We start from the raw sequence: 10,834 nt of genomic DNA, 5'->3' as shown, positions 1-10,834 counted from the left end.
AAATTAATTTAATACTTAAAATAAATTTCAGATAAAATTATGCTCAATCAATCTTAGATTAATATGATATAGTTCATTTTCAACTTGTTTTTTTTTATATGAGCAATTATTAGTACATTTTTTTCTTTTGTTGTCCATTATCTTATGTGCAGTAGTTGCATCTCTTCTCCAAACGATTGGAAAATTCTTCTCAACTCTTGTCATGGCCATGATCCTTTCCACGGTCTCTTCACATGTGTATGATGTCACGTGTAAAAAATTTGTCTTTAACTCACTATCCTTTGGAGTTGGTTTCACCTCTAACACTTTCATTATTGACCTGGGAAATTTTCTTAAGTCCCAACATGTCTAGCGTTGTTATTCGAATGAATCTTGTTATATCTCTCAACCACTTGCAGTAATTGATGAGTTTGTCTAAACGTTATATTCCAGTTTATATTAGTTCATTAATATTTACTGATTTATGAAAGGTGAAAATGATGTTATACCTCATGCCATCTTGTGAGTTTCTTGTCACAAAGATTGAGACGCTTTTTGAGACAATATATTTTTGTTGAAAATCAGTTACCTACTTGTAGTCGAGTAAGTGGGTTTCATTTCATTGTATAATTAGTCTAGAAAGTACATGTTCATGAATATTCTTGATTCTCCCTTTCAGGACGTCCCACAATCTTGGGAGATTATAGTTAATGATACTGTCTATGAAGGTTGTGATTGATGTGTAGTTTTAAAAATCTCATGGTGTTTATTTGTACCTTAACAATTAATTTTTAAGGTCAATAGATTTTGATGGGTTTTAAGTATATTATTGAACCTTTCCGACAAAAGTAGTTATTTCATTGAATATTAATCTATGGTACTCAAGTTCTTTTGAGTTTAAGACACCGAATCTCGGATTAGTTTTTTCAACCATTTACATAAACTAGAAGGGTACTCGCGCAATGCAGCGAGATAAATCTCGATTTTAATGTTTAGTTTTTATTCGTTGTCTCTGTCGATATAATACGATTTTATGTGGTTTTGATAAAACGATAATGTTTTTATTTTTGAATGAAATATAAATTTGAAGATAGTATACAAATTTGAAAAAATAAAGCGATATTAGTATCAAATTAACTATTTAATAGATCTCGTTTTTTTGGTGTAACTTCTTTAATTCAAATTTTTTTTATTATAATTTAATTTAGATTTAATAACAAAGTAATTTATTTTTGGTTTAACAATATAATTTTTTTATAGTAATAATAATAATTAAACATTCTGTTAGAACTCAATAATTATTTTAATTACATTTTAGATTTTCTATATTTAAAATGGATGTTTATCTTGTATTTGATTATGTTTATCCGCAGTTAGTTACACGAATTTAAAAAATAGAGCTTTAATCAATTGTACTTACGTAAAATTACTTGTAATCTTGAATTTTAAATATTATGCATCAATAAACAGTGCTTCATGCATAAAAAATTGTTTTTAAGAGTTTTTGTCAAATGTTTTATGATATAGTATAGATAAGGGATAATATATGGACTTTTTTTTGTTCATAAAAAAAATTTGTTATGTACATGAAATTTCATTATCATAACAATATTGGATTTTTGTATATTTACGTTTTATTGATAATGCATCATCAATATTTCAGTTTGCTAGAAAAATCACTCAATCTTTTGGATTCCAGGTAGTAGGGGAATCACATTGATTTCTTAAGTCCCCACAAACCTTCGGGATATTTACACTCCTTTGACAAAATCCTTTCGATATTTTACGATTTATTTAATTTTGAAGATAACATTACTAGTTATAAAGCTTTTGGCATGAGGCCAAAAAGAATATGAGTTTGACATATGAAGCCAACTTTAATGTTTTAATACATTAATAATATTTTAAGATATTTTGCCATTAGACAAATAAATATTGGTTTCGATATAAAGTTAAATTCAACCGTTTTAACATTTTAATAGTATTTTTTGGAGCTTTTGGTAGAAGACCAAAATATATGGGATAGGAAGTATAACTTCCAAAAATCATTTATAAGATCGAAAGTTATGAGTAGAAACTCGATAAATATTTGAATTTAATTATAATAATTATATAATAACTATAATAGATGATGATAATAATCATAATAGATTATGATAACAAAAAGAACAAACATAAATAATAAGAAGTGTTTAAAACAACTTTTACCAATTCAAAGACGATTAAGTACAAAAAAAAGTAATAATATCTTTAGAAGGAAATATATATTCACAATAATTTTTGTTACTAATATATAAATAGGGCTACTTTCACTTAATTCATATTTTAAGAACCATATTAAATTAATAAATGTTAAGTGGCCTAAATAATTAAAATAAAATAGCCCAATTAAATAAATTATTGAGTTAAATTAGATACACCTGATAAAATAAACTAATAAATAACAAATAGCATTCATAAAACTATAAAAGAATTATAATAGATCAATTATAATTATATTATAAGATGATAAACATATATTAAATAAAAAAGTAGAAACACATAGATCTATATTTAATCTTAAAAAAATATTTTAACAGTTAAAAAAAACAAAATCATATAATTATTTAATTTGAATAATTATATAAAAATCAAAATAAAATCTTATATCAGTTTAAATAATTATCTTTTAGTACTATTTTTTTTCTACGTCAATATCCAATAATCTTTAATTTCACTATTAGATGAAAAAAAAAAATTAAATAATCACGAATTTTGTTTTAAATATTTTTTCTTTTAATCAATAATGAAAATATAACAAAACTTTCTACAGGTCAAATCGTAAATTATATTTAAATGTTGACGTGATCTTAAAATACTCATGTATAAAGAAGCAACGTGAAATATTCATAAATATAAAGAAGAAGATATAAAAATGCTTACTTGAATTGAAGTAGCGGGAAGTAAATCCATCATTAGTATCGGGTAGCAAACTGAACAACTTTTTTTCATGGGGATGGTCAATGACAATGAATTTTTAAGCTTACATGTTGATAACGTGTATAGAATAACTGAAAAGAAACAACAATATAATAAATAGAAGAAATATGTAATTCTCATTAATCATAAGTCATTTTATATGGATGAATTACAAGTAGATAAACTACAAGATATTTCACTTCTAATCTAACTCTGATATATCGATCTCTATTATATATTCTTTAGACGATGACACACTTATCTTACAATAAAATACATGTAATTGTGAATTTAGAGTGATATTACAATTATGATGATTTGTTATAAAAGAATATAATCGGTATCAAAATGGCACTCTCAATAAGTGTAAGGTCTAATCTGTAAGTTACAATATAGTGTAGGGTCTGAAGTATAACTGACCACTCATCAGGGTCAATTTAGAAATGGAGAGATGTCTGAAAGATGTTCAGCAAATGGCATTTGTACGTATTCAATCAAGACTGCGTCAATCCCTGTTGTTACTAAACCCTTTTCTCACAGATCGATCTCCAATTCTTCGTCTTCAACAACTACAACAACAGCAACAGCTCAATTTCACTAAATCCAATTTTGCAACAGTTAGAGCAATTTTTACATCATCATCCGCCATGGTCAAAGCTATTAGGGTTCATGAACATGGTGGTCCTGAGGTCTTTCACTTACCTTACTTGATCTGCTTTCTTAATTCTTTTACGTTATGAGAACATAAGAAATTTATTGTTGTAACTTAAGTGGCTAATTGAAGTTATACGCATTTCCTGTAACATCCTAGAATGTTTCCGGAGTGATTGTTTATTTTACTGTTTCCCCTGATGAGTGATGATGCTGTGGATTCAATTATTGTTCTTTTTTATATGGGCTGCTGTAACTAGTGTTCTTAATCGGAGCTAAGCTATCGAGTGACTGATTGATTGAGTAAATGGGATTACTGGACGATCAAGCAGAAGCATAAGCGGTTTGTTGAATTAATTATAACGGCTTCTTACTTATCTAAACATATGATAATTAGAATGGTGGAATGATGTTATTTTGATACAGTTACTTCTCAAAATTACTAGTTTCATTGCTCCATTATTATAATGACTCATCAAGGACCAGAAAGATTCATTTGAGAAGAGTTGATTGATAAATATAAGCTGATAAATAATTCCTGCCTAATTTTTTGAAACGGTTCAATTAAAAAAAGTTCCTCCTAATTGAAGGGGTGAGAGATTCTTAAATCCTAGGCAGCTGATTAAGCAACCCAAACTAATTGAAGCCGTGGAGGATGCTTAGCGCTTAAGAAGCTGATTGGGTGGCCCAAAGCAGGAAGTTCTATCACTTTATCTGTAACTATATTGTTGAAGAAGCTGCTTGCATTCATAGATTTTGTATTTCTAATTGAAGCTAGTCCCTATGCAAAGGACACAACATGTACTTAAATATATAAAGCTGTTTAGTATCAATATTTTGTAATGATCACCAATCGGTAAATTGGTAACTGTAACTTGAAAATTTTGCATAAAGGAATACGATGCAGTTAATTTGGGGTGTCCCCAAAAGAAAATGTGCATTTATTAGTAATTGACTAGTTGTATTGTGCATTGTGTTTCCTTGATCGTTATTAACCTATTTTCCTCACTTTTGTCCGTGTTGCCTTTCCTTGTCTTGTCTGATAATTTTATATGTTGTTTGATTGCACACTCTCTCTCCCGTAGCTTGCTCTTTTTTTTCTTTTACAAGGCGAGGGTCTTCATGGAAACATCTCTACCTCTAGGGGTAAAGGAAAGGTCTGCATACACCATGCCAATGACCTCCTATGTGGGATTTACTGGGTTTGTTTGGTTTGCTTTGGTATGTTAAGAGGTTCCTTAATTTTATGCACTTCTATTTGGGAAGTTCAAAATGTATCGAAAATGAACCTTTTGATATCCAAATTATGTGACTTGTTTATAAGGAATGGAAAGGAGCATTACGTTGTCAATACAATACTTCTAGTAGTTCACAGTTAAGAAAACTAGAAAAGCATAGTGGGTCTCTATCCGTTCTGTCAAGATAATATTATTGTGTTTCACATCTCAGTTATGTCTTTATAAGCTGCATAACTTTGTCCGGATAGTCACAAATTTGATGCAAAATTTATAAGTAACTTGTGGATTTGTTATGGTTGTTAGAAAGATTTTCATTTTATAGCTACTTCATTCTTGCTTATGTCGTGATCAACTGGCCTATGTGTGAAGGAGCTTTTTGACTAAAAATTAAGGCGTAATTGATACAGGTCCTGAAATGGGAGGATGTTGATATAGGAGACCCTAAAGATGGAGAGATTAGGGTGAGGAATAAGGCCATTGGGTTAAACTTTATTGATGTTTATTTCCGTAAAGGTGTCTACAAGGCAGCTGCAATGCCATTCACACCAGGTTTGATCTTATCTCATTCATTGTTGTATAATGATATCAAATTCTGGGAGATATTCGTGTATCTGTATGTGACTGAGAAAATTAATATTTGGACCTACATTGTGTAGCACTCTCTTTGTCCCAAAATTAATGCAGCATATGACAGGGCACATTGTCTAATTGTAGTATTTGACCATTTGTCAAACATCTAGAATACCTATCAACGATGTTAAAGAAAGAAACTTATAAACTGAATCAACAATCAATATTCTTTGTAGTGATTAACTACCAAATATGAAATTTTGTGCATCTTTAACTGGCAACCTCTGAGCCGGGCTCACTCCACCCAGCTCCAAAGCTTCATGTGAGAGACAAATCGGGTACATAATGAACCTGGTAGGTGGTTGGCTTAAGTGCCCAGTGCCCACAAGGGGGCCAATCCCTGAAGGAATTGTGACTCCTACAATGCTGCTGGCCAGGTTTAAACCCTCTCCAGTTTGTGCAGGTATACAACCCGGTACCAACTGTCCTAACTGGTATGCCTTGGGGTAAAATAGGAAATTCTGGACGAATGTTACACTGTTATGGGCCATGATCGAGCTCTGTTTTCTTTAGAGAGTCTGTGGGTCGATCTCAGGTAAATATCCATGAGGATTGAGTGTATACATATACCTTTTACTTGAAGGTATGGAGGCAGTGGGGGTTGTAACAGCTGTTGGTCCTGGACTGACTGGGCGGCAAGTTGGAGATGTGGTTGCCTATGCTGGGAATCCAATGGGAGCATATTCTGAAGAGCAGATACTTCCTGCAGAGAAAGTAGTACCTGTGCCTTCATCTATTGACCCCACTGTAGCAGCTTCTGCCATGCTTAAGGGAATGACTGCTCAGTATCTAGTCCGCCGTTGCTTCAAGGTGAAATTCATCTTCATCTGCATCTTCATCTTCTTTAGATGTATACGTGTTTGTATTTCTTCCATTTTTTCTAGATATAGGGAGTTTCTTTGAGTCGGGTGGCATGTTATGTGTGCTTCTCAGCGCTTTTTGCATGCTTTAATAATTGTCTTAAAAAGCCATTTTCTTGCAAATCTGTGGCTTATGGTTTGTGCTTTCTAATTTTTTACTAAATCCATTTAGCAAGCCGGGGTCTTTTTTGAAACAACCTCTCTGTCTCTTGAGCCAAAGGCGGCTGTTTGGCAGTTGCTGAATGATTTAGTTCAGAATAGTTAAGAGGTTAGAATGGCTAAAAGGATCAGAATGGTTAAGTGCTGAATGAAACAAGGTTGTTTGGTAATTGTTCTCTGAATGACAACAAATTACCATTTTAACCCTCAAGAAATACAATCAATTCTAAACGGATATATAGAAAAGATGTTGTTTTTCATATCAGTATCAAATCCTCAAGAAATTGCAAAATGTCGGTAATCCAATCATCATTAACATTGTTACAAACATGAAATTAGCAATAAACACCATCAATTTCCAAAGAAAAATGCTAAATTCCCTAAACCAAACCCTAGACAGAGAGGACGCAGCAGTATGGAGGATGTGGAAGGCGACGTGAGGCGGCGACGAGAGGCGGCGACGAGCGGCGGCGACTAGATGCAAACCCTAGACAGGAGAGGACGCAGCAGTAAGGAGGCTGTGGAAGGCGACCGGAGGCGGCGACGNTAAGGAGGCTGTGGAAGGCGACCGGAGGCGGCGACGAGCGGCGGCGACTAGATGCAAACCCTAGACAGGAGAGGACGCAACAGTACGGAGGCTGTGGAAGGCGACCGGAGACGGCGACGTGAGGCGACGACGAGAGGCAGCGGCGGCGACGAGAGGGAGCGGTGACGAGAGGCAGCGGCGACGAGCTGCGGCGGCAACGAGGCGACGGCGATCGTAGGGTGGGGGGAGGGGCTGTGAGCGATGTGTGAGGAATGTTGGGAGAGAAGGCAAATATGGAAAAAGAAGAGTTTGAATGGTTTAGAGACCCCTTAGATGCAAAATGGTTAAGAGGGAAAATGTAACCATTCAGAGCCCTTTTTTTTGCCAAACAGCCTTGACCTCTTAGCGATTAAGAGGTTGGCTCTTAATGTAACCATTAAGAGCCAAACAAACAGCCCCTTAGTATGCATATATCTTACCCCTCCCAGACCCTACCTCCTGTTGGGATATAGTTGGTTTGTTTGGTTTGGTTTATTTCCAACATTTTTTGGTTGTTTGTTTGAGCTTTTAACCTTCAACGAGAACCATGAATCCATGATATGATTGATATATGAGGAAATGATAAGGCCTAGAGCTTGCAGAAAGTGCGGAAATTTGTTTGATTTATGATCTGTCTTTACGGCTTTACCTGAATTATTTGTTCTTATGCTCACAGATATTGTTACAACAGCTCAAATATGGTTGAGATGAAGTAGGATCTTGGATGCATGCACTGCCTTATAATAAATTTTCACCAATGAACAAGAAAATTTTTGGTACTCCTCAATTGTAATGTTTGACTTGGGCATTTCATTTAAGCCAATTTTGACTATTTGTGCAATATCTAAAACACCATCAATAAATAAATCTTACCAAACCAGACCAAGCCGGTATATCCCACTCGGAGGCGGGGTTTAGCAAGTGGGATGTACGCAGACCTGATTTCTACTTCAAAGACCAAAGTAGAGTGTTTTTCCATGAAGACCGATAGAAAAAGTGGATGTGAGAAAAAAGTTTGACCCGAATTTTTAAGAAAGCTTGTCACGAAGTTTGAAGAAAAGAGTTCAAAAGAGAATATCATGGAAAGAAGAATTAAGGTTAAAAGATATTAAGCAACAACATAAAAACAAAAGTAGGTACAATGAACATAGGGATGCCTGAAAATACCCGACCCCTAGTCTAGTGTAGGACCCTGGTAACCTATGTGTTGGTTCACCATTCCTCCCCTCCCACCCTCTACCTCTCCAACTCCATTCCTCCAGTTTATGCTAGCTCATGTCCCCACCCCTAGTCGACTACTCTAATCATGCGTCTCAAAGAACTCCTATTAGAGGTCATTCCCTCAGAAATGTCGATGGCCGTCATGTCCCTCTTCAATTGCTCATACCACGGCTTCTTCGGCCTGCCCCTCCATCTCACCCCCTCAACCGTCATGCTTTCTACTTTCAATAAAGAAATAGTTTCAATTTTGGTGTAGAGTACAATAATCTAAGGTTGAAAACTCATTAATATCTGCTCCCATTCATTGCTGCATAAATTTGTAGATGAATCTCTTATAAATTGTTCGTCTTAAAAGGCAGCCATTTATTATTTCAGTTTCGCATTCTCGCTGATACATTTGTGACTGAGAGATGCATTTAAACAGGTCGAACGTGGGCATACAGTCCTTGTTCATGCAGCAGCCGGTGGAGTTGGATCATTGTTGTGTCAATGGGCAAATGCACTCGGAGCTATTGTTATTGGAACCGTCTCAACCAAAGAGAAAGCCATGCAAGCCAAGGAGGACGGATGCCACCATGTTATTATTAGCAAAGAAGAAAGTTTTGTCGAACGTGTTGCTGAGATCACATCAGACCAAGGAGTAGAAGTAGTCTATGATTCTGTTGGGAAAGACACCTTCGAGGTAATGAACTTGGTCTCTCATCTTCTTTAACCCATGCCATATCTTTGTTTTCTCCATTTTGTGGGCTCATGTTCTAAATGACTTGATCTTATTTGCAATCAAGACCCTTTATTTAAACCACGGAACCAAACTGAAACCGATTGGTTCTGTTTAGAGAACTTGGAACCAACCAGGCACATCGTAGTTCATGGTTCCTGGAACCAAAATTGAAATCTGATTTTATTGATCAGAGTTACTGAGCGGGACTCTTCTTGGTGGTTTCAGGGATCGTTAGCCTGCTTAAAAACACGAGGACTGATGGTGAGTTTTGGGCAGTCATCTGGCGCACCAGACCCCATACCTATATCAGCACTTGCAGTGAAATCGTTGTTCTTGACGAGGCCATCACTCATGCAATATACTGGGACACGAGACGAGATACTTGAAGCTGCTGGTGAGGTATTTGGTAACATTTCGGCTGGCATTTTACGGGTTCGGGTTAACCACAAATATCCTCTGTCTCAGGCAGCTCAAGCCCATTTGGACCTTGAAAGTCGAAAGACCACAGGCTCTGTTGTTTTGATACCTGATGGGGTAGAGCTCTAAGTTTGTGCCTGCAATCTGTGAGCATCCAGACTATGCTATGCTATGTGCCTGTGGCTTATAACGAGAAAACAAGTGTTCTATTTATGAGTTGAAACACATATCCTATTATATGCAAACCTTACTTTCAAATAAAATATTTGGATAACAAAAAATCAAGTTTAGAGAATTTCCTAAGGAACGTTTGGTTTGATGGAATGACGTTGGATTTCGTATAGAATGATTTGAATTTGAAATCTTTGGCGTGTTTGGTTTGTAGGATTTAAAATAAAATTGAATTTCATTCATTATGAATAATTTGTAACAACAAATTATAAATAATTATAAAAATAATTGAATTACCTTTTTATTTATTGATTATTAGAAAACAAATATTTTTAAACGTTATTATATACAAATCCCATAAAATCTCAACCACTCTTGTGGGATTTCAAAATCCGATGGTCGAGGGATTTCAATGTAATCCTAGGTTTTCAAATGTGAATAATCCTGCAAACTAAACATGGGATGAGAATGGATTTGAATCCAAATGCATTTCATTCCTACAAACTAAACCGGCCCTAAACTGTCAGACACATCCTTTATTAATTCGTGTGTGATGGTAATGTCCTTCAATGATCCGTTGGCCAACATTTTGTAGGTAAAGACTTTCGCCAACGGCTTTCTGAAAGACATCGTGGGAAAAAATTGCAAGCGAGAACCTCACAGACGAATTACCGATAACCATAATCACCACGTACAACATAAGGATTTCCAAAGGATGCATCACTAACGGATCTGTGAAAGACAAAAATACGAGCATGACTCCATCACCAAAGGCTTTGCGAAGAAAAATATCATCAACGGATAGTCTAATGGGTCGCCGGGGGTTCTTTTAACTACATTATCGACGACGCATCCATCGGTGAATGATGCAAACAACCACCAATAATCATTGACTGATTACAACAGAAGGATATTTACAATTTATCTTTTTAGTTATATTTTTTGATATTTTTTAGCGATCGTTAGGATTATTGAGGGACTAGAAGGGCACTCGCGTAATGCAATGAGATAAATCTCGATGTAATTGTTTAGTTTTTATTCTGGCACTATCTATAATACGATTTTATGTGATTTTGAGATTACGATAATGTTTTTATTTTTGAATAAAATATAAATTTGAATCTAGCATAAAAAATTTAAAAAAAATTAATTAATATTAGTATCAAATTAACTATTGAATAATTCTCGTTTTCTTGTGTAACTTCTTTAATTCAATTTTTTTATTATAATTTAATTTATATTTAATAACAAAATAATTTATTTT

At 34.5% G+C, this 10,834-nt stretch overlaps 1 protein-coding gene across 1 annotated transcript; it reads left to right on the top strand.

Moving 5' to 3' along the window:
• Positions 1-3,407: 3,407 nt before the first annotated feature.
• On the top strand, positions 3,408-9,686 carry LOC112525455 (quinone oxidoreductase-like). Its single transcript, XM_025135589.1, has 5 exons — positions 3,408-3,626; positions 5,234-5,375; positions 6,040-6,266; positions 8,686-8,943; positions 9,208-9,686. The coding sequence occupies exons 1-5, from the start codon at positions 3,411-3,413 to the stop codon at positions 9,526-9,528; spliced, it is 1,164 nt and encodes a 387-aa protein (XP_024991357.1). The 5' UTR covers positions 3,408-3,410; the 3' UTR covers positions 9,529-9,686.
• The last annotated feature ends 1,148 nt before the right edge of the window (positions 9,687-10,834 follow it).

Source organism: Cynara cardunculus (genome assembly GCF_001531365.2).
Source record: "Cynara cardunculus var. scolymus isolate 2C chromosome LG 13, CcrdV1, whole genome shotgun sequence".
Lineage (NCBI taxonomy): Eukaryota > Viridiplantae > Streptophyta > Magnoliopsida > Asterales > Asteraceae > Cynara > Cynara cardunculus.
This window is presented reverse-complemented; position numbering and strand designations above follow the sequence as displayed.

Coding starts and splice junctions, on each gene's coding strand:
- LOC112525455 (XM_025135589.1), top strand. CDS start 3,411: ATGGCATTTGTACGTATTCAATCAAGACTGCGTCAATCCCTGTTGTTA. Junction 5,376..6,039: donor TGCAATGCCATTCACACCAG/GTTTGATCTTAT, acceptor TTTTACTTGAAG/GTATGGAGGCAGTGGGGGTT. Junction 6,267..8,685: donor TAGTCCGCCGTTGCTTCAAG/GTGAAATTCATC, acceptor GCATTTAAACAG/GTCGAACGTGGGCATACAGT.